This window comes from Gouania willdenowi, chromosome 4 (genome assembly GCF_900634775.1).
Source record: "Gouania willdenowi chromosome 4, fGouWil2.1, whole genome shotgun sequence".
In the NCBI taxonomy this organism is placed as follows: domain Eukaryota; kingdom Metazoa; phylum Chordata; class Actinopteri; order Blenniiformes; family Gobiesocidae; genus Gouania; species Gouania willdenowi.
This window is the reverse complement of record NC_041047.1, coordinates 19,635,132-19,660,125: the sequence shown is the minus strand read 5'-3', so window position 1 is coordinate 19,660,125 and position 24,994 is coordinate 19,635,132. Positions and strand designations below refer to the sequence as shown.

Here is a 24,994-nt window from a genome sequence, read left to right as displayed (position 1 = left end):
GGTTCAGGTCGGGTCATTTGAGTGGAGGCGGTAGCAGTTGGGTTTAGGGCTATTAGGTGGGGGCAGTAGCGGTTCGGTTTAGGGTTAGGATATAGGGTAGGTTTAGGTTTTAAGGTTCGGGTCATTTGAGTGGAAGCAGTAGCAGTTGAGTTTAGGGCCATTAGCAGAATGTCAGCAAAACCAGGTAGATGGTGGTAACCTACTTCAACAACCAAAGAGAACTTGTTGTGGCTATCGCCACCATGATCCATGGTTCACTGGTTGAGTCTGTTAAGGAATATAAATGTCTGGGTTCCATCCTTGACAACCAGCTGAACTTCTCCTCCAACACTGAGGGGATCCTGAGGATGTACCTTCTCAGGAAACCAAACTCCTTTTCTGTCAGCAAGAACATCTTACTGACATTTTACTATACATTCATTAATAGAGTTTTAGCTTTCTCCATCGACAGCTGGAGGAACCGCCTGCACCACATTGTAAAAGTGTGTTCGATGATTATTGGACTTCCTGCTTGCCACTTGAGCACTGTGTACGAGCAGCAGGCATGTGGCCTAGCTCATCGCATTCTCAGTGACTCATCACATGCTCTGTTCTGTAACAGATTCCGCTCTCCAGCCTGTTTTTATTCATTTATTACTTTTTTTTAAAAATTTTTGTAATTTTTTAACTTATACATTTGATACTCACATGGCCATCATTGCACCTCATCATTCATGTGCACATTAATGTGTACCTTGCCATCCAGTTTGCCTTACAACCTCTTTGTGTAGTCTTGCCGCTTGTTTTTGGCGTGTGTGTGTATTATTGCTGTTTTGAATATGCCGCTCTGGGTAAATAAAAGGAGTTCATCTACCCGTTCTTTCTCTCCTGTCAGATCCAATACACGCAGCAACGTGTTTAGAGAATGACTGGCCCATTTTCCAAGAGAAATGATTGGTCAGGTTTAATTGTTTTTTATATTTGCTGAGATCTTATCCTAGCCCTTAACCTACTCTCAACAAGATTAGCCTTTCTGCCTAAATTATCATGGTGATTTAAGTTAGCGCAATAAGAGGAAATCCGGCTTCAGGCCCTTCAGAACTAAAGTTGGCCAAATGTGATATTTATTGTATTTCCTCCCATATCAAACTTTTACTGCAATGCTTTTTCAATTATATTCATATAATTTGTTTTTAAAAGAAGGACAAGTGCTTTGTAAAGTTTGTGTTCTCTTGAGCCTGACTTTACACCAATCTGCCCAGTTTGCAGAGCGATCTAGTCGAAGTATGAGCTCCATGTACTCCTACTTCTTCCTTATTGGCGTGTTGCAACCAACTTGAATCGGTGCATATTGCCACCTATTGTTTGTGTTTTATTTCATTATTTTAAAGCTCTTCTTTCCCACATCCTCTTGAGCTTCAGCTCTCTGTATTTATTTTTATTTAAAAAAATTTAGTCTTTATTTTTGATCTTGTCTTGTTTTCTTTGCAAATGATGTTGATTGTATGAAATCCATCTTTGTTTAAATATAAGGTTGTTGAAAAATGCTAAAAAAATAAATAAAAAAATATCTCCCCCTCTTTCTCTCCCTTTTAACTTGTAATCTTTCCAGAGCACATTTTATCTCTGTGATAACCAAAGCCCATGCACACACAAACCACACACTGATAAGATGATACATCAATACAAGCGAGCGCACACACTGGACAGATGGTTGGAGTTTTGCTTTGACAGAGGCTAAAGCACCGAGCACATCCGCTCTTCAAAGTCTCCTCGTCCCTCCTCGCGCTGCTTTTTCAAATGCCATCTGTAGCCCGGCTCACAAATGTCACTTAAAACAAGGACGGGGAAATATTCGCTGCTTCTAATTAGAAACCAGTCATACTAGCATTTCTCTTTGGCTCTGCCATGTTGTTAAGATTTTTGAAGGGGGGGTGAGTATTGGAGCAGACGATGCCAACAAGAAACAATAAGACAATGTACCTTCATGTTGGTGGCTGTGCCCGTTTGAGTGAGTCTTAAAATGTGTGTGAGAGAGATGGAGGAACAACATGGGAGTGTGTGTCTGCATTGTTACCTCTCCTCCTCCTGGTCTCTCAGAGTTATTTCTCTCTGTCAGTCAGTGTTTGGAGAAATAATTGTTGGTGTGAGAGAAAGAGCAGCTTTGTTTAGGACAGTTTCCTTTCATCATCACCCTTTTACTTTCACCTCCTAACATTCTTCTCACTCACCTTCTCTTCTTTTGTCCTTTACTTCTGTATTCCTCATCCCAACCTTGTCCCATATATCCTTTTCATTTTGAACCTGCCCATCCCTTTCCTTCCTCTGTGTACCCCTTCCTCCCCACTTGGAGACGGCGTGTTATTAGTAGGGCAGCCAATGTGCCTGTCGGTGTGTGTTAGAGAGAGATAAGCACAGGTAGAGAGAGTTACATAAGCCTCTGTTGATTACTGTGGTGGAGAAGGAGACCAGAATAAGAGAGTGAGAAGCAGAAAGCAGGGGTAGAAAAGACAGATTGCTGTATCTTTGTAAGTAGATTGTGCTCTAATGATGCCTTTATGGCTGGCTGCTGGTTGATAACTAGACCGTGGCTTCTGGGAATGGTTGAAAGGACCGTCATAGTTAGTTTGCTTCATAGATGACAAATGTGTTTTATTACCATGTTTACCAGGAGATAAATAAACCACTCTATGATTGTTACATTAATACAGTGTGACAGGGCAGGGTTAAATAAACACACTTTTTTTTCCCCATAAGAAATCAAATTATCAGTGGTTGAAAGTATTGGATGAGTTTGTGTAGCTGACAATACAGTACATCAGGTTTGTCGTTCTTAAAGATTGTACAAATGAACAGGAGCAAGTCGACCTCAAACAAGCCAAGAAAACACACCAAAACCTGGCAAATTGTGATTAAAAAAAAAAAAAAAAATACAAGTTTAAGTTATAAAGACAGCACTCCATGCTTCTAATAACTGTATTGGATGTTTTAAAATAGTAAACTTTGTGTTTGCAAATGGCTTGTTTATAGTGCAGAGTTTCAGGAGGAGGATTCACAGCTGATTAAAGTACCGGCTTTCTTTGGCTATTTATATGTTTTTGTTATTGGTTTGGATTGTATTGGTTGAAGTAAAACATATGGCTAAATAAGCATCTATTCTCGTTATGAGTTGGGACAAATGCTGCTCCAGGAAGTGTGTTTTTATCGTAGCAGCAGCAGCGTAATTAGTAACTACAGTCAGCTGTAGGAGTCGCTCGCTACAGACACATGAATTATTTTATTCACCATCTCTCCCTTTTCAGACCACAGAAATACTCCGATTAAGGTGGTAACCCATTGTTTTTCTACTGCAGTGGCACATTTAATCAAAAACAAGACAAGCACACGTCCGCTCCTCCAATACTGGAGTAGCTGTTTCTGAATAATCACTTCTGCTGCGCTTTGATTCAACACTACGGAAGGCAAAGGCATTTATGTATGCATTTTTGATGTCAACTACATTAAAACGGTTAAAACACCTAATGACAGCCATTGCTGGAGGGTTGGGTTAATACTAAGTAATGTAAATACACAGCTTGAGGGTGAATTTCTGACGGAGACAGCTAACATTCAAATGGCCATAACTTCTTAAAATGTTCTTTGATTACCATGTGTATGACATCATTGGAAAGCTTGGAAACCACTCATTCAGAATCTATTAATAACTCAAAACACCCCCGTGCCGACTTGTTTCTGATGGAGCGTCACATCTATAAACTATTATTGATTCAGATCTCGTCCTAATTCTTCCATTTGGTGAATAATATATTCAATATTTGTGGTTAAAATATATACCCTGATTGGCCTGTGCACTTTAAAATGCATGGCCACTGGGTATTTATTATTCCTCCATGCTGGCAGGAGGCGGTCGATAGCAGAATCTACCTAATAAATCAAGGAAGGTCTGCATGTGTGTGTGGGAAACGGATCTCTGCCTGACGGGGTGTGTGATGGAGCTGAAACTTTTTTAACAGCTTCCACATACCCCAAGTGTGTGCATTCATTATTTTGGACTGATTTGGTGATTATGTTTCAAAACGTTTATTTTAATTTTATTTTGAAGTCACTGCGGAATCAACGCGAGTTGGAGGGTTAGACCAGAAAGGGGGGGGGGGGGGGGGGGGTGGCGTCTGAGCAGCCGCACTCACACTGATATACTAGCAAAGCTCTCAAGTCTCACGCATTGGGTGTGAGTTACAGCGCGTGCATGCGCAGCTGATGCGCGTGCATGCGCAGCTGATGCGCGTGCGTGTGTGAGAGTGCGGTATTACAAAGAGGCAAGGTTTTAACAGCACCTTAACACTTACAATAAACAGCACTAACCATAATACCACACCATGTTTCCTCTGGAAGTGTGAGCCGCACACATGATTTATAGATGAAGTTATTCTCAGTCTGCTCACTAAGTTACATCTGTTTGTATATTATTTACTAACCTTGGATGATAATCACTCTTGCAATAAGAAATGTTAAATGCTAAATAAATAATTTTGTTTGTACAAATGTATGTCTTATCAGATTCTACCTAAACCGCAGCATTGGTGCAAATTTTATTTATCAATTTATCAAGCGCGTGTCCCATAGAATTAAACCAGGGAATATTCACACGCTGTTTTACTTTGCACCCGCACATAAACCCCTTTATAACTCTACAGAGTATGTACACCTCTTTGTACATTCAACCTTCAAACACATACTCATTATGCCATAATTGACAACTCTACTTAAGCTCCCACTATATGAATACATACTTTCGACAGGGACTGCACTAGTAAGCCTAAAAAGGATTACTTACCTTTTTTCATCAATGGTATGCAGCCTCAAGTGACTAAAAAGTCCAAACATCAGTAAAGATAAAAGAGTATTTTCTCCTTAACTGTGTAAACAGTTTATTCCTTAAATCCTACAAGGGTTACTAACTTCTCAAGCCCTCCTTTCACTATCTCCTTTAACAGCAGCTCTTTATCGCTCTGTGCGTGTGTGCATGCTTGTGTGTTTGCATTTGTTCTGGACCTTCATTTGTATGCCAAGCATTTGGCCAGAGGCCTTCCAGCAAGAACCAGCTTAGGAGGAGCTCAAGGCCAAACAAGTGTAGGGATTAGAGGACGAATTGCGTCCTCACTCAACAAGAGAATAAGCAGTGCTCGCCTTGTTTTTCTACTACCACTGATGTGCCCTTGAGCAAGGTTCTAAGATTTTTTTACGTGTCCTATCACTGTTGTCAGTTGCAAAACTTCGCTGTCCTCAATTATCACGGTGACAGACTATGTTGGCAAAGTTTGCATTGAGCAATCATGCCAATTACTGTGTACACGCAGTCACACATTGGAGACTCAGCAGTGACCATTGTTTTGATTTGCAAATGGCACACGTGGTGTTGATAGTATTAAATGCGAAAACCAAAAATGCCTGAGCTGTGGCATTTGTTGTTTCCACTGTTTGGATCCCATTAGAATTCTTATTTTTCGGTTTTTGACAACCTAATTACAATGTACGAGTACAGAATTGGCAGAAAAAGAAATTAGGGAAGGAAATTGTGAAATATCAGGGGAGAAAAAAATCAGAGAGCTAAAATGGGAATATTTGGCACTAAGTTAGAGTTAATAAGTTTAATATGAGATTCCGGTAGGGACAGGGGAGTGCCTGTGCGTGCGTGCGTGTGTGTGTGTGTGACTGGTCAGTAAAGGTTGAGACAAAAACAATATTATGTAGAGTTGAATTTCTCTTCTAAAAAGAAAAAAAGTGTTTTCTATAAATTTTTTCTATATTGATTTTTGTGCTTCAGAAGGACAAAAATCCCCCCAGTTTATTGTATAGTAGCACAATAGTGGTCCACAGACTGGTACTGAGCCGCAGAAAAATAACAAATGTTTAAAATCAGATTTACATTTCCTTTCATTAGTTAGTTTCATTTCTTTTGAGTATCTTATTTTGAAGAGACCACAGCCATTGTCTCATTGATTTGCGTGCCTGCTTGCGGCATCGCTTCCATTCATCAGGGACACAAGGTTTCCCTCGCGAAATGAGCAAAAACGTGAGACCTTTTTCGGAAAGGGGAGTAAAAGTAAAAGTGTCACAGACTGTCAGCAAATATAAAATGTTAAGTTACCGTTTAATCACAACAGGTGCTTCAGAAGCTCCACTCCCATTCTGCAGCACATATATCATGAATAAAGTCAGCAGATTTAAAAAAATAAAATAAAAACAAATCAGGATGAAGAGTCTGAAAACTACAGATTGGCAAAAATAAAAGACTATTTAACAGATTGGATCAAAAAAAATGTCAAAATGTGAGATTAAAACAACCAAGAAATATGTTAATTTGATTTATACAAACACATAAAACTACAGAAAGTTAATCTAAATCTTTTTAATAAAAAAAAGTAAAACAGGTATTTAAAAAAAAAAAACCCAAAACAATCAGAGTAGAAACACGCAACACACAACATGTGCTAAATGCCCTTTACCATTTGCTGTGTTTGTAAACATACCAAATTATAAAGTTATTTTCTTTGAAACACATGTTGTGAAGCTCAGCCCATCATGAAACCGCTGGTGTGGTCAATTTACAATGGACTAACAATGTGTTTTCTGTCGTTCTTCAAATGCAAATGGATAGATGGATGGATGGAGTCAAGATTTTTAGTTTTGTGTATTCATGTGGCTAAAATCAGATTGTATCGTTGCGTTTCCGAGTTGTCAATGTGAAGATTCAGTAAATGATTTGCTTTCAAAGCCTGTTTTCATGCAGCTGCTGGTGCTCTTTGTCCTTTTGAGTAAAAAAGAACAAAAGAGGAGGTTGGTCAAGGTGCTCCTTCAAATCAGAATTCAGGAGATGTTGTACCACAAAAACAGGAAGCATAAAAAAGAGACGGGCTGAGGGATGGCATGTACAAAAATGTGGAATAACAAGGAAGGTATTTTAAGTGTGAGAAAGAGACTCAACATAGCATTCCCCTCTGTCTTGCTGGCTCTTTTTTTTTCCACTTCCAGAGCCACACACAGACATGCCTGTGTGCACACAGTATTATGTAAATAGTCTCTTCTGCAGAGTACTGCTGTCACTGAGCGAACATCCTCTGGGCCATCGAGGCTGCCTCATTAAAACAAAGAAGAGCATCCAATAATAGACACCGGCACATATGTACAGGTATACATTCACACACATACGTGTCAATATGAAGTCAGTAACGCACATTTGCAGACACATTAAAGGACCTCGTGAAAGCACGTTTCTAAATGTTCTTTTCAGGTGACAGTCACATCTCTAAGGAAACGACTGTGATGGCACTAAGACGAATGCTTGGACTGTTTGTATGAGAGCGAGCGTCGAGAAGGAATGGACTGTGTGGCTTTGAACAGACTTCACTATAACAGCCTCACACTCTCAGCCTATAACTGGCATGTACAACGATTGTGTGTGTGCGTGTGTGTGTGTGTGTGTCACTATAATGATATTCCTCTCAGCCCTTTGACTAACAGGAGTATTTACAACATACACACTTTTTACGCTATGAGGTACTTTTATGATGTATTCTAACATTCAAGTCACATATCTTATATAATATCACCATGCTTTATTACACTCACTGGTATAGTTACTTTTCCACACTCCCTTGGAAACTAGCGGCCCAGGGACCATACGCTCAGGCCCCGAAAGTAAATGCACAAAACTGATTCCAAAAGTCCAAGAGGACAACAAAAACACAAATAATGATTTAAAAAATAGACAAAAGAACAACAAAAATACACCAGAGTGATTCCAAAAACCTAAAACAACATCAGGAATGCACAAAATTAGTTCAAAAACATATTTGCAGGAAAAATACACAAAAGGATAACAAACATTCATTAAAAATTACTCCGAAAACCCAAAACTACAGAAATATCAACAACAAAGCACACAAAATGAGAGGAAAATATAGACTATATAGAATATATAAATGGTAAATTGACTTGATTTATATTGCACTTTATCCCCACTGAAATAGTATCAAAGCACAACAAAAATAAAATAAAAAATGTCTTCCAAAAGTACACAAAACATTTGTTCTTTCCTGTCATTATTCAAAATGCTGAAATTAATGTTGGTAATGACGCCCTCAGATCAGATAATCACCTTTTTGTGGCCCTTAGCTGTGGTTGCCCGTCTCTGATCTAGCCGACCTAAGTCCGAGTTGAAGGACACTGAAGCCTATCCAAGCTTAAAGATAAAGGTGCTTTATCGCTATACAGTGGACAGTGACATCACAAGTCAGATCATAAGTAACAATATACGATTGAGCACTCTCCCCTACTGGCCACACATAGAAAATACCCCTACTATCGTCTTTTTGGTTGGAACACCATAATCACCTGGAGAACATACAAACTACTGAGAAAGGTTACAGGTCCAGTACAGTAATGAAGCTCTTGACCTTCTTGCTGTGAGGCCAAAGTGCCACTCATTAAATCACCACAGGGAAAAAAGTCTCAACTAGATGAAAGCGTTTCTGTCCTCTGCGGAGGAACACTGGTGGTCTTTTAGAGAAAAACTGTCTTCAACTTCCTAAAATGTCTGTTCAGTCTAACCAGTTCTATAAAACATTTCTTAACAGTCAGATTATGGTGAGTTTGAATTGAATACATCCCAGCAGACATTGTAAACAGGTCATCAGTCTGTTCGGAACCTTTTACAAGAAAAAAGAAACATGTAACAGTATGTTTACCTCCGCCAAGGACGATTACGTCAAAAGTGTTTAACAGATTTTACCTAAAGATAGACCTTACGCAATAGAAGTTTCCATTACATTTTAGAGGAGATCTGGATTGATAGACTGATTCTGGAGCAGTTTGAAAAATTCCTATCCCTCATCAATGGCAAAATTTCAATAATTCATATCTTGATTTGTAACTGCTTGATCTTGATGAAATTTAACTCGGGGACTGATGGAGCACATGTTATTCCAATCTTTCGAAAAGATGGGGTTTCCCCCACTGTATCGTTAACAATGGGGATAGACATTTCTTCTAAGCCTGTCAGTTCTTTATTGAATTGAAAACATTCAACCAAACCAATTAAGCAATGTGTAATACACATACAGTCAAAGCTGTGTCTTGAACCTGTCAGGTAAAGGAGGCTCCTGTCTTTTGTGATCTGCTGGCCCCGCAGGTGGCTCCCGAGGTGTGGGATTCATCCGCTTTGATAAGAGGATAGAGGCTGAGGAGGCCATCAAGGGCCTCAATGGCCAGAAACCATCAGGAGCGGCCGAACCAATCACAGTCAAGTTCGCCAACAACCCCAGCCAGAAGACCAGCCAAGCTCTTCTGTCACAACTCTACCAGTCCCCCAACCGCCGATACCCAGGGCCCCTTCACCACCAGGCTCAGAGGTTCAGGTGAGTTCCATGGCAACCACAACCAAAGTCATCAAAGGCAACCATAGACAACATAATCTGGAGCTTTATTCCTTCATGAAGTCACTACATGAATGTACTGCAGGCATCTCTCTTTCTATTGTAAGTACATTACGCTATCGGAGGGATCGTTTACTCGCATATGACGACAAGTAGCAAAAAACACACATGCCGCATCAGTGTGTTAACCTCTTTCACACCTGCTCAAGTATATGATTGCACTTGAGTTGAAGGTTAGTTTCTCAACAGTTGCAAGCATTAGGTAGCGTTATTTACACAGGAAAAATGTTCAACTAAAAGCATTTTGAGACAAATAAAACGCCTGTCGTTAGCATTAGACACAAAATCACAATTACTGTTCAATTGGAATGTAATCCAGGCACCAGTGTAAGTTTGTTGATTAAGAATGATGGTCATAGTTTTCGTCTACTGCATTTCTTAAATTTACAAAAACAAGACTGTGACTAATTAAAAAAATCATGAGAATGAGCACTGTACTGTATCTGTTGATATTTTTCCCAACCAATACAAACTCAACTATGGGACAAAATCCACTCCGAACTTGCGTGATCATGTGGTCTTGCACATTGATCACATCAAATCTGTATGTATGTATTTACAAATATTAGTACCATCCCATATCAGGTTGATTATTTGTAATTAAATCTCTCCAAAATGCAGAAATTCTTATGCTTTATATTGCAGTCGACTATATATCTGTAACAGTTTTAGTCAAGTCAAAACTACAATATATTACTGAAAGAGTCATGATAACTATGTTTTGACTAAAAGACATAGTGAAAAGACAATGAAAAAAACGAAATCAAAGTTTGCTGTCAAAATTAACACTGGCAGGCACACACACACACACACAGTATTAAACAAAGCAGTGTCTATGTGGCAAGAATAATGGACCGTTTCATCTTTGAAAAAATCCCTGCGTCGAGCATATCCGCCGTTTGAAAAGCAGGTGTTAGCTCTGCACATACTGCAGGTCAGTGAGTGCTCGGCGAGGGTCTGCCCACTTCAGAGAGGAACTGTTCACAAGAGACTGTGGGGTTCTGTCCTTTACAACTATGTATTTCCACTCATTTCATCATGCCTCCCGAAACATTCCCTGTGAGGCCTGGGCAAAAACGTGCTTTGGGAGAGACTTTTTTTATATATATCAAAAGAAAAAAATGAAAATTGATTGGCACTTTTTGACTTAAAGTCTTTAAATCTGCATGAGGTATCCTGCTTTCTGATACAACTGCATTTTTTTTGAAGACATAAACTCTCTGGAATACTGCACAAATCCCTGCCGTACAAGACAAACTTCTTTAGCGCACACTAATACCTTTTATCCAACTAACACTGCTAGTTAACACCGACGTTTAAAAAGGAGCATTTCACACAAAGATTTGTTATTTCCCCATGTATCAATTCAGCTATAACACATTAGCTTTGCTTCAAGCTACCTTCTTTGCCGTTTTACGCAGGTCATCACAACATATATACAGTAAAAAGTTGCTGTACTGTATATATTGTTTTTATCTCACTCATTTATGTTTATCTCTAGAGCCTCCCTGTCTGATTTTATTATTTTGAGATCATGCTACATTTTACCTAAACAGGCAAACACAAGCTCAAAACAGTTGCGAGTATATTACACTCTTTACACCAGATTCAACAAGGACACTTTGTCTCAAACTGAAAGCAGAATTTATGCTTATACAATTTTCTCTTTTTCAATGCCACTAAGCCTGTCGTGCTGTTTACTCTCCATCAAAGTCAGAGCTTGGATGGTATTTTTCTTGTGGAACGGGTTTCCTGGTGTGACACCTGAGCGATGTAGCGTGGCTGTGTGTCTGTGATACGCCAAGCCAATTTACGGGCTCGGCAGGAGAGCTGTCGCTTCTCATCACAATTCACAACCACAGGACACTTCCTCACTGCGCCCTTGTGCTCCAGCTCCTCATTCCCAAGCCCTTCACCGAGACCTCAAAACACTGAAAGTTGGAAAAAAGCTTGATGTGCTCTGCCTATAGAAGTCTTTTAAGGACAATATATATTACAGAGAAGTTAGTAGATAGATAGATAGATAGATAGATAGATAGATAGATAGATAGAGCCATCTATCGATAGATAGTCCATTCCAAACCATTTATTTTCTAATGCCCATATGCTTTTACACACCATTTGGTTGGTATGAATGCTACATTATTCATTAACTCAGGGGCTGCTCTAGAGGTAACAGTTCATGGTAACCAATGCTGTTGCAACAAGTGGAAAAAAAAACATTTTCTGTTGAAGCAACAGTAAAAATGTGAGTAATGAGGAGGAAAACAATATTTACTGAAATATTTTTGCATGAACATTTCTATTTAAACCACACAATAACTATTAATTAACATTCTGATTTTTTTTTTTTCAATGCCAATGCCAATCCCCAGTTGTATAGTATCGGCCGATACCGATACATGTAGATACTACCGTGTTTAAAAACAGTTTGTGGAACGTTTTTAGTTTTTTCCCGCAACATGGAAACGCAGCCCCGTGATTGGTTCAGAGTGCCAATAGCAAGAGATCAGGAGTCAGGGCAGCAGTGAGAGTCGGGAGAGAGAAAAACACAATGCGCTGCATTTTAGGAAGCGTTTGATGCCGTAAATGGCATTGGCGTGTTAATAGTTAGTATTTGTTGATACCGATGCCAGCCTTTTAGGGCTGTATCGTGGCCCTTCGCGATACTAATATTGGTTACTGCTGGTACTGCACTGTTTGCTCCATATCTGTAAGCTTTGTTATTAGTCAGAAATAGGGACACGTTAACATTGACTCTTATCCTGTGCTGTTGAGTAACGACACTAATTAGCAAATTAGCGTCATTACATTCAGAGCAGAATCCAATTTCAACTGAGCAGGTTTTTCTTTTTCAAAAATGAAGGCCAAAATCACCCGTTCTTCCATTAAAATGAATTGACAAGAGCACAAAAGGCTCTATTGTTTATACCAAGCTAGAAGAGGCAGTGTGAAAAGCTGCCAGCGGTGAGCTTGAATCAGCGTGCATTCATACATGTGTGAGAGTGGAGGAAAGCAAGCGGCTGCATTTGCAGTAGGTTGTTCTGTTCTAACCCAACGGCCAGCAGATGTCTTCATGCTCTCAGGGTCGGAGCACCTTTCTTCTGGTCCTCCTCTGCAGTCGACTCATTTACCAACAGAGCACACTGCTTGTTCCCTTCCCACGTAATAGGTTAATTACTGTTTTAATGACTCCATGCATCCTTCCTCCACCATTTGTTTCAGGGCTGTGCTAAAAGCAGCTTTTGGATTTTTTAAAGTGAGCAAAAAGAAAGTGTATAGACACTGTGTGAGTCCAGATAATAAGTTAATCTGCAATTCACTGCTAATACTTTAAAAATGTTTTGTAAATCCCCTCCACTGGGAACATTTGTCCCATCATCAGCCCCACAAGGATCTTGCTGCCTTTCTTCATGATTATTTAGTCGATGTTGTAGGGTTTTAGAAAAATTGCACATTATAACAAACAATATTATCTGGCCCCCAGCTCTGTACTGGGCTGTGACCTGCTGTGGAGTATTTGTCCATTCCTTCTGTTAAATATAATAGACCATTTTCTACACGGCTGCACTGTCAACTTGGACTGACTGTAAAATAGTAATAACAAATTTCCATTTCTCTTGATTATTCGTTCTGTTTGCAGTCATTCTGGTGGAGGTAAGCTCAATCTGTAGCCACAGCTGCCCTGGAACTGACTGGTGAAGGCATGGCTACAATAACAAATGCTTTTGAGCTACATTGACTTGTTATTTAAGGCAAAAGTGTCTGGTTCAAGGACACGAGGACAATGACTTGTGGATCAGGGTTTCCCTTTATCTCTCAAACTGCTGTCACTCTAGTAGCGACCGATGCTCACTGCCTATGCTCACTGCTGGCCCAAATTAGATTAGATTAAATTACATTAGATCAGATTAGATTTAGCAATATTAATATCATGACAAATTAGGCATATGCAGAATAAACACGAAAGAACGAAAGGCCCAAAAACATTTGTATTTTAATTATTCCTGTCTCGCTTATTAAAAATGAGCCAAATTAGATTTTATTGCTTCTAATGGAAACTGTTGAGTTTATGCTTTTATAACTTTAATTGTATGTTGATTTATTTTTTAATTTTTTTTAATCTTATTCTTGTTACTGCTACAAATTTACATATGATTCTTGGTATTTAATTATCCATGAAATAATATTTTTTTCTATTGCTAATAGGCAATATTAATCAAATTGAAGGTAGTAATACCAATGTTAAGAGGAGGATATTTAAAGGCTGCTAACAGCATACTCAACTTGATTTTGTATGGAAATCAAGGGGGGGTGTGTTGTTTTTTAAAATGTGTTTTATACTGTGTGATTAATATGCACAAGTGTTTGTGTGCAAGAAAGAAAAACAATAAATGAGTGAAATAGAAGAGAAGAAACAACCCTGATAGTTGGATGAAAGTCAGAGAGTTTGTTGTGTTTTCAAGAGGCAGAGGCGTCACTGGCCAGCTGTTGCTCAATAAGCCATGGCTGCTGTCCATTAGGCCAGAGGAGTTAATAAGACATGAGACAGGCCAGACCCAAGTGAGGAATGAAGGTCATTGAGTCACCAAACAGACCGCAGAGCCAATGTTGTCACAGCCCACAGACAAATGTGCCGAAAACAGCCTGTCTTAAAAAAAAACTAAAAAAAAACAACAAAACACTGACTTGCACTTCGTCATTCCCGCTGACCTGTTCACGCTTCAAATCTGATCTCAACCACAAAAGGAAATATGTTCATGATCTCAAAGCCTGTTTAACATTCCATTTTGTTTTTGTTGCTTTTACTCATCATCACCTCCCTCATTCACTATTATTGAAATGTCAAACCATTACACTGACAGAACTCTCTGGATCACCACCCCAATACCATCTGAGCTCTTCTCTCAATGGAGGAAAAAAACAACTGAAAGACTATTATATCACTATTATATGAAGTGAATGTCCATGTACTTTCATCATTATAATCCATTAGTCTGGGGGCATTAATTGCATGATACCAACTTGCAATTCACTGCTATGATACGGCAGTAATTGGTTATATTGTTCTTCAGAGTATGATGGTATTATTTTAAGGTATTATATTGAAATAATGTTGTAAAACGTTGGTACTTATTTAACAGTAAAACGGACCTATTCACCCCTGTCCAATGATCAAACAGTCGTACAGTACAGCACCCACAGTAATGTCAATGTGCATTAGCAGAGTTGCACCAGTGCTGACTTTTCTGACTGTACTGTAGATTCATCACCTGATGATAGCTGTTTCTGCTGGGGCTCCTCAGTGTAATGGACCAACTATGGATGGGTTTGTTTGTTTTTGAGTGAGGAGGATCATGCAGTTCCTACAGGGACATAACATTAGTTCCATTGAGTGAGTCCACCATCTGCCCACCATTAACCCCAGAACCCTCCTTCTCTTTACAGGCTGGACAATTTGCTTAATATGGCCTATGGCGTAAAGAGGTAATTAAAAACTTCACCCGATGCCAGATGTCCATGTTGACTTTTTTTAAGTAGATTTTTTATTGTTGGTTTTTCTTTCTTTCATTGTTAGTTTATTTTACTTGTATTTTTGCAGTCACTTTGCGTTTGATGATTTGTTCAAGATCAACTACATTTTTGTTTTATTTTTTCACATAAGCTTGAGTTGGCTTTAAATTCTACCAACAACATAAGGTGTTATAGAAATCAGAACGCAATCAGTCTTTGTTTTGTTTTTTTCTTTTGTTTTTTTTTTGTTTTTATTGGTGGTGGATTTGATTTCCTTTGATAATGAAGTGCTGGTGTTGTTTGGATTATTTTTGGGTTGTTTCTGTGTATTGAACAGATTTTGCTGTTTGGTATAAACCTTCTAGATGTGTCTGCTTGTGTGTATGTGTTATTTTTTACTGGATTCAGGTTCTCCGGCCTTGTCACTCAGCAGCTAAAGCATGGGAACACTCCTAGTTTTGGAGAAAAATGTGACGATATTATATGCAAAAACTATTCTCACTCACCTTTTAACAAATCATTTCGTTCTTATATGAAATCAGCGTTCAATGTACACAAACTGCCTTATGGTCTACCTCTATTTTGTAACGTGAAAAACAAAAATATTGTGAACAGGCTATACATACCTTTACTATGTTGGCAGTTTTACCAGTGGTTCACCAATGTTTCAAAACTAACCAGAGATAAGGCTGGATGAACCTGGATCCCTGCTGGAAACCGGAATTGCTGTGTCATTGCAGACAGCACCAAGTTTGCGCTTGCTCTGCTCAAATTTGTTTCTCTCACCTTTCATTTTGCTTAGGTGTTTTGCAACCCAGAGTAGCCGCCTCTGTGCTGAAAGATGTTTCATGTTTTTGCTCAGACACGGGGGGCAACATCCCTCTGTGAGTTTAAGAACTCAAACAGAGCCAAAGTTTCAGCTCCAAACAAATGTCTTCGTAAAGCTACAGACTCTTTTACAGCTGAAAGTGTTGATGATGTTGCTTTGCTGTCTTTACCTGACACTCCATTTAGCGTTTAGGTTTGTGTGTAATCATTTAATTTTTTCTGGCTCAGATTTTAATGGATGTTGTTAATGTTAAATGTGTTTTTTGTGTGCTTTGGATTTAGTTTGGAAGAAGAACAAGTGCCGGTAATACACTTGAAATGGTTGAGCTTTACGAGGCACAGAATACATATCTGGTCCGCGACACTGTTGCTATGCAACCCCCCAGTCCTGCCTGTAACACTTGGTTAGTGTTTGGTCCCGCTCTGGTGGTTGCGCTCGCATAACACATGACTCTATATAAAGGTCCGTGCATATAAACAGGTTCACTTCACCCACATCCAAACCACAATGCACTCCCGTCATCAGCCACAGTTATACTTGTGAGCTAATACTTCAGGTTTATTCACACACAGCATTAGGTCTTTGAATCTTTGTTTGATCCTAAAATAATCTATCTTGACTAAAACCAATGTTATCTTTCATATATTGTTTTTAATCTAATTTAATGGAAAAATACCATATACAAATATAACCCCTGGAAATAAGCCATGCAATCACTGAGAAACACACCTCAAGCTCTCGTGTCAGCATTTACTACAACCACAAAGACCTGCAGCAGACTGCACGACCAAAGTCACACAGAGAGGTCGTAGTGATTGTCGACCAGTCACTGGAGAGAGATGGCTGGAGGGCTGGACACAGCAAGCAGTGCTATCGATCAGCGCCACGAGTCTCACAATGAAACAGAACAGAACCCCCTGTAGGTCCAGCGGTGGGGAGGTGGTGTAGCTCCGGACCTTAATGCCACTGGCCTGTAAATTGCCTTCATTTTTCTTTTAGTTCCTCAGCTCTTGCGCTCCTTTTTTCTCTTGTGGGGGGGGAAAAAAAACAGCCATTTTTAAGATAGCTCCAGCGAAGCGGAAACCTCAATTAAAGCATTCCCAATAATGCTTCAAGTCCTTTCTTAGAGAAAGAAGTGGCATAAGAAATGAACCTTTTATCTCATTTTACCTTTCATTTAAAGCTGGAGGGTTTCCTCTTTTTCCTTTCCTTTGAGTGGAAAAGGCAATTAAGTGAAAACAACTGAGGCTTCAAATCTGTTGCATCACAAGAAAAGGAGAAGATTACGCTGCGAATAAAAACAGATTCAACCAGCTGCTGATCTTTGATGAATCTTGTGCAATGGTTTCATTTAACAACGTAGCCTCTCAAGGTCGCAGCTTGCATTTCCTAGAGAAGCATCCAAAGAAAACCCCTCACCCCACCCCACAACACACACCAACCATCAACAGTTCTGACAGTAGACCTTTCAGCACAGAGGAGCTCTCAGTTGACAAAGCCGCCGGGATGCAAGAACTCAAAGTCAGGTTTAAGACATTCATCACAGGTGTTCTCACTGCAATGTGAATGATATAGAGTTGTTTGGTTTGGCTTGGAAATCAATGTCTTTTTGGTTAGAGGAGCGAAATGACTTGTAACAAGAACACATCACTATGTTCTGGCAACTCTGTTTGTATCTCATTGAACATTTGGATTTGGAGGACATTTATAAAGATATCTAAGAAATGCTTTTTAGAGGTTTGAGGCCATTTGTTGTTGAATTCAATTCCCAAACCTGTATTTGCTGACAGCTCCTTGTTCTCTCCTCCCTCCCACTCTACCTCTTCTTTCAGGTTTTCTCCCATCACCATTGACAGCATGACCAGTCTGGTTGGCATGAACATCCCTGGGCACACTGGCACAGGGTGGTGCATCTTTGTGTACAACCTGTCCCCAGATTCAGATGAGAGTGTGCTTTGGCAGCTGTTCGGGCCGTTTGGAGCAGTCAACAATGTCAAGGTGATCCGTGACTTCAACACTAACAAGTGCAAAGGCTTCGGCTTCGTCACCATGACGAATTACGACGAGGCCGCCATGGCAATCGCCAGTCTCAATGGCTACAGGTTGGGTGATCGTGTCTTGCAAGTCTCCTTCAAGACTAACAAGACACACAAGTCCTGAACTCTTAGTAGAAGCAGTTGCCCCACAACTTGTCTGCTCCATAAATGCCCTTTTAGTCGCCCCTCCCCCAAACTCCATCTGACCCATAAGCCCTTCAGTCCCAACCAACACCACCCTAATGCAGCCATCCAACAGAAATCTCCAACTGGAACACAAATCAACCAACAAACCAACAAAGAAATTGAACTAAGAATGGCTTATACTATAACTTTGGACCTATAAGCCAACGTTGCCTAAGTATTACAAAAGTGAAATAATGACAAGTTTTTGGAAGCCCTGTGAAAACGCAGGCTTCTTGTTGTTGTATTTCTTTCTATTCGTTGTGGTTGTTAAAAATATTTTTCTCTTTGGTGTAAACAGTAGCAAATCCCTGTAACCCCTTCTGTTAGAGAAGAGTGTTCTTTTTAGATTGGAGTATTTTCTTTGTCTTGATTCAGGATTCATTTTTCCTTTGTAAATCCGGATCCACTGTCGTTAGTATTATACACCTCCCGGTCAGTGAAAGGGAGGGGGCTCTTTTTTAAATTGGTGAACCATTCATTCATTTCTTTGGCGTCTTTTAAAATTCCCAGTAATTACTTCTAAATGGAGTCTCAAGACCCTGGAGACTCACACAGAAAAAAAAGATATTTCTACCATTCTTTTTGTTTTGTATCCCAAACAAAACATAAATGTTTATCCTCACTGGGGTTAAGGGAGATGGGGTGAGGGAGGGGATGGGTTAGCTATCCTGATGACACGTTCAGTAATTTAAGAAAAAAAAATATCACTGTTGCCAAAGAGACGATCTCTTTGAAAAAAAAATGTGTTTAGAAAAAGAATACAATAAATAGAAAGAAGATCTATTTTTATAAATGATGATTAAAATAATAATTATTGAAGAATTTTTACATGAATCGGGATTTGAAAAAAAAAAGAGAAAAATATTTTGACTGGCTAACTAAGGGGGGCCGGGGCGGGTGGGAGGGGGCACCACTTTGTCTTGTTGTTCTGCCGCGGTTCTTTCTGGGATCGGAGATTGTTTGTTTAACGAAGAATTCATGATGGCGAGGATTTTGTAGACGGAAGGTTTTGTGAAAAGTGATGCAAACTAAGGCAGGTAACTTTTTAACATATGTGCTCGTGCGTAATTATTCAACAGCGATACCCAAAAGGGAAGGGAGAGGGGGGGTCTTTCTGAGGCCTATTCATCCTTATTGTCCAGAGCCCAAAGCAGGAACACCCTTTGTCCAATTGAGTTCTTGTTTGGTTGGTCATCAGTCAATGTTGGATATCAGTATATAAATATATACACATTTATCCATTTAGAAAGCATACTCTTCATTATCTATATCATTTCTTCACTCTGCGTTTGTGACCTTACATTTGAAATGAGCTTACTTTTAGCGATCAACAGTAGGTGCTATAATACATTATTCACATATCTTAAATATTCAAGTTTGTTGTTCTATGTGTTGTTTAGAGAAAAAAAATACTTCGATGTTGGCATTGAATTGAGCTGCTGTTCTTTATTCAATATTTGTTTAATGTTGGCCCAGATGTCTGGTTGGGTTTTTTTCCTTAGTAACCAGATTCAATGACTTTGGGTCTTGTGCGAATCACTGAACAAATATATTTGTTTACCAGTATTTTTTTTGGTTTGGCTTGCTGACTTTTCTGTTACTTGCTAAGCGTGAAACGTTTGTCAAAACTTAAATGATGATTAGCTAGTTCTGTTAGTCTAGATATTTGTTTCCTTAAAAAGGATCTATGACAACTGTGTATTTATTTGCTGTGTACAAATAGATGATATATATAAATATATATATAGTCTACATTTGTTTTACAATATGGACTGTACTATCTGAGTTGTCACTGTTCTTTTGTTTGAGCTTGTCTTTTTCATATGATGATTTATTATGAAGTGGTGGTTCAGTTATTTAGAAAAAAAATTGTGAGGAAAACTGTTCAATTGTTGTCATGTTGCTTGTGGAGAAAAAAAAAAGTTGATTACCTTTCCGTTACCTACAGCGGCAAAAGAAACCGAACAAGAGTTTAGAACTTAACTGTATTTGCTTATTTATTTTTGTGTTTGTTTAAATATTTATTTTTGTATTTATTTGTATTTATTATGTATTTATTGATTGAATAATTTATCTGTGTATTTATGTATTTATTTGTTTCATTGTCTGTGTATTTACGTGATTCTGGTACAGGGAGGGGGCGTTTCTGAGCAAAAGGGAACAAAGCGACTAGTGGAGAGGCTCTTCCAGTAGTCCACTGCACAGAGAGAACTTTTAGTACATTTGTGCTTTGTACCAATATATCAAAATTACAATATAAAAAAATCTAAAAGTGAAGAAAACTGAAAAAAATGTCCAGAGGGTTGGGGAACGCTCTTCCCTTATTACTAGAAACAGTTACTCGCTATGCATAACCTAGTTAATAGTTCAATTTGCTATTGCTTTTTTCTTGTCTTGTTAAAATAAAAATCTTTAGATCTTTTTCAATAAAGTTTAGTCTTAATAGAATGTTATAAACAGTCTTTCTGGTTCAATATAACCTGTGATAAGTTTGTGTAGTTCTTAAAAGCCACTCCGTCCACACTCTCCCTCCACTAACTACCGCTTTGTGATGAAACCTTATGCAAAAATGTGGGTCTGATAGCATAGTTTTCCGTTTTCAGTGAACATTTTATACGAGATTCAGCTCTTGGACGCTTGGGCAGACAAATTTTTATGGAGAAAAAAAAAAAAAAGTGTTTGAGGGTCATTCATTGCACTGGACTCAATCGGTCACTAAAGAACTTATTTTTAAGAATATTCATCCTGTTTTCAAACAACATACCAACAAATTGTTAAAACTGACAAAATGTTATCATTGCACACCAACTGTACTTTACAGCAGTTGTTGCTATACGTAAGAAGTACTCTGGAGGTATAAAAGGGATTGTACCAATTTATATATTTTATATACTCTGACATGATATATAGGCTATTATATATTTTGAAAGTTTAGAGGTAAGGGAGAGGTTCCAGAAGTATAAATATAAGGAATTGGAGTATTTGTTTGTTGTTCAAACATGAAGGAGGTGTGTGTGGAGAGCATGTGAAGCACTCGGACGGATGCTCACTTCACACAACCTTCTCCCTAAGACCTCGCTCATCTGACAAGCCGTGTCATTGAAGCTCATTGCTCATCATTCACTCATCATCCACACCATCCGACTGCATAGTATTCTGTCCCACGACACCATACAACAAACACCCAGCACACCAGACCCTTCCATGTGTCCCGTCGTCGTCGGGAGCTTGAATTATGCAACGACCCCAGTAGAATGTTCTGATGTGAGACCTGATTTCCTGAGCTGTGTGACCTTTGAACTCTCACGATGTGTGCCTGCATTACACCTTGGCCCTGTGTGCATGTGTGTGTTTGTGTCTGTGTGCGAGTGAAAGGTTGGATCTTTGTGTGCTTGTGTTCCCTTTGTGTGTGTGTGTGTGTGTTGTGTGTGTTTGTAGTGCAATTCAGCGTGCATAGCTTTTATACACATATACAGAAACATGTGTACGTCTTTCCGGGTGCATGTGCGCATGCAAAAAAAAAAAATCTGTGTGCTTGTGTGTGTGTGTGCGCGCGTGTCTGTGTGCGTGCATGTGAGGGTGTTTGAAACATGGGGCCGCGTCACCTCGCTCTATGCTCAAACCCTACGGCTCACACCACCCCCTGTAGCGCCTTATAGTGGCAGCCTGCCAGTAGGATCAACGCAGCCAGTAGTGGAGGAGGGAAGGTGAACAGAGGAACTCGGCTCTTCTTGTCAGTTTTCATTTTTCCTCCTGAGACGTGTTTGTTTACTATCTGAAAAATCTATAAATGAAATCTTTAAAGACAAAAAAGACGAAAAAATGTTCACAGGGCCCCCTGACAGCGGCTCTCTCTACTCTCTCCTGCTTATGTTATTACTTAAAAATGATCAATGATGATTATTATGATTATTATTGCTATTATTCTGAGTATTCTTATTCTTATTATTAATCCAATTACTGCGATGAATGACTTCATGTTATCCTTGCTAGTTTAGGTCATTTCTGAAACTGGAAACAAAAATAAAAATCTTGCTGTAAATGTTTGTTTTTTCTTTTTCATAAAACTGTTGTGTTTGAATTATTTGTACTTTTGAATGTTGGGACAATAAAATGAGGTGTTAAGAGCTCTGATGTCTCTTGTTGTGAGAAATTAACACTTGGCTAGTTTACACATGTACACTTTAGTGTTGTGCGTCATAACCTTTTCATTGTTTACTCCTGATTAGAGAAATTAGACAGACTAAAATGTGTAATTATAAGCCAGTAATATAGTGGCAATTCTGTTTTTAAAAATAATACATGGAAAGGGAGGGTGTGAAAAGTTGTAGATATACTGTATTGATGAACTAACTATAATACTTGCAGATACTGTCAGTTCATTTCTTTTTTACTTTGTGTTATCATGAATACTAAAATATTCTTAATAAATTACAATAATCACTTCTTAAATCACAATAGGAAAATAAATGTAACCATGTCTTGTTACAAGCTTAACGCTTTAATTTTAACCTCCGTGCTTCCACTTGACTTCAACTAAAGTAGTATGAAAGAAGACTAGAAAAGTAACCAAATTCCTCACATTTATTTTTTGCTCACTGTGACCTTTAAGCTTCTGACGAACAGTTAATAGTACGACGCAGAAACACTGAACATAGAATGTTGTGTGCGCTGCTCTCCACCACTAAAGCAGCAATGCAATTACATTATCATTCAAGTGCACTAACATCATTTCTTTAGTAAAATGAAAAAACGATGGTGTGTTGTGGCACTTTCTGTTCCTGCACAGGGTGTACAGTAGCTCACAGATCAAAGAAGTTCCTCCAAAGGATAACAGGTGGGCTTCCCTTGCTTTCCCTTTCTGCAGAACGCTAGTGTGCGATATTTTTGCTTTACAAGATAAGAGTCAATGAACTTCGATACAATTCACAGCAGAACAAAAGACACCCTGATGCACAGCACTTTAGCGTGACTGCACTTACACAATGTGCTCCAATCAAGCTAATATACATGTTTTTTTTTTAGGAAGTTGCTGAAACAGCACAATTTGCCCAGTTCTCCTCATCCAAGGAACTCTAGGATCAACTTGTACAAGCTCACACAACCAAGAAGGGCACTTTTCAATGAGCTCTTCAGTTATAAGTGCCAGAAGTGCTTCAGTTCACTTCCCAGCAATCACAGCTTTCCCTGGTACAACCTAAGCGGAGAACTGTGTATGACTGAACAAGATTTACATACATCCTATATATCCTAGATTTAGTAAATGCAGGTGAACTGTGAAGAGACACACACCTGCTAAGGCTATGTTCACACTGCAGGTCTTAATGCACCATTCAGATTTTTTCATGATTGTTCATATTACATTGTATTACATACAATGTGTCTTCAATCAGTTTGGAGTACGGATGGAATACAACACTGAAGTGACCCGCATGTGCAGAAGAGGTCCTAAGGTGACCCATGAACCCGCTGGCTTGTACAGTGTCTACAGAAGTAAATATGGAGGCGTCCAGTGTAGGACTGTGACGTGATAAGAAATTTTCTTTCAAGTCATTGAAGTCAGCACGACATAAATGAGTGAAAAAAGAAGAGAACCAGGTTTATCACTATCCGTTTGCTGTGATGGCTGCTACATTTTTACAACAGTGTTTGGATGATGATTTCATAGGAGTGGGACAGAAAGCGCTTTGGCCGTCCAGACTGCAGTCGCATTGCAAAAAATCAGATACGTGTCGGATTTAGGACCACATATGAAAGTGACCTGAGTTGGATTTGAAAAAAGCACTGTCTTTAACAGATCGGATACAGGTCGGACATGGGCAAAAAGATCGGATTTGGATCGCATTTGCATGCAGTGTGAACATAGCCTTATGTTGCGTTTACGCCGGATGCGTCACGAAATGTCCGTACGTCCAGATTACATACAAAGTCAATGGATAGATGCGTCCCAGATGCAAAATCTTTCCTGTGCGGCGGTGCGGTCCGATCCACGCGTCAAGAGCGTTAGCCGTGCAAGCACGCTCCCAATTTTACGCATATCCGCACATTCGCAAGAGTTAAAAATACTGAACTCCTGAGACAGTTTCGCATGACGAAAACCAATCAGAGTCTTTGTTGATTATGACGTCAGGCCGTCAACACGAACACCGGTCTGTTCACCCATTCAACCATGGAGTAGAAGCTGTGTGTGACCACTTGGAGCTGTATGACACGGCCTTTATAACCGGAACCAGACAAAGGAGGATTTGGCAAGGAGGAGAATCAGCGAGGAGGTGGTAGTAGCAGGTAAAAGTTCTCTCTGTAGTTTTCATCTTTGAAAGTCGGCACTGAGCTAAGATATCATTAGCCGCTAATCACATCGGCTTTTTTCATTGGTGGTTTATGTTTATGAGAGGAGAAAAAGGAGCACAGCTCCTCGCTTCAGCAGGCAGTGAAACTCACTGAGTTGGATGTCTCGCTGGTGGACGGGGCTTCGCTTCCGACATGAGTATGAAGCAAATTGGGGATATTTTTTTATCCTGCGGACCCTGCGGTACGTTTCGTACGGCAGATGCGTCCGGTGCCGCAGAAGACGCATTCGGTGTGAACGCAGCATAAGACTTCTGATCAGATCTGCACCTGATGAGCTGGTGGATAAAGAAAATAAACATTATTTTATCACTAGAGTGTGTGATCTTCAGCTAACAACAGCACATTCTATTGATTGTCACAGTGACCATGAAGGAGATGATTGTTAGATTGTTTTGTTGAGCCACTCTTCACTTACTTTTTGTTGTTGTTAGCTATTTACTGATCCTCTGCTCTCATCATAGTTGATGAATTGAAGAAGGAGCAGGCCGTGTTCTCTTAGCGTTCCTCTGAAGTGGCTGCTTGAGTCAAACACCTTTGACATATGATTATTGCTTCAGTGCACAAGTTCATAGTCGACAGTTTTACTCTACATTTAGTTAGATAAA

The 24,994-nt window shown here is 39.3% G+C and overlaps 1 protein-coding gene across 4 annotated transcripts in view; it reads left to right on the top strand.

Moving 5' to 3' along the window:
* elavl4 (ELAV like neuron-specific RNA binding protein 4) overlaps nucleotides 1–22,168 on the top strand; it is a 106,876-nt gene extending 84,708 nt beyond the window's left edge. For 3 of the 4 annotated variants that reach the window (XM_028443641.1, XM_028443639.1, XM_028443640.1), the window contains 3 exons: nucleotides 9,161–9,395; nucleotides 14,922–14,960; nucleotides 17,649–22,168. In XM_028443641.1, coding sequence (XP_028299442.1) covers nucleotides 9,161–9,395; nucleotides 14,922–14,960; nucleotides 17,649–17,976 — 602 coding nt within the window. In that variant the 3' untranslated portion in view covers nucleotides 17,977–22,168. The remainder of the gene's footprint in view (nucleotides 1–9,160; nucleotides 9,396–14,921; nucleotides 14,961–17,648) is intronic. The other variant, XM_028443638.1, reaches the window with a different exon arrangement.
* The last annotated feature ends 2,826 nt before the right edge of the window (nucleotides 22,169–24,994 follow it).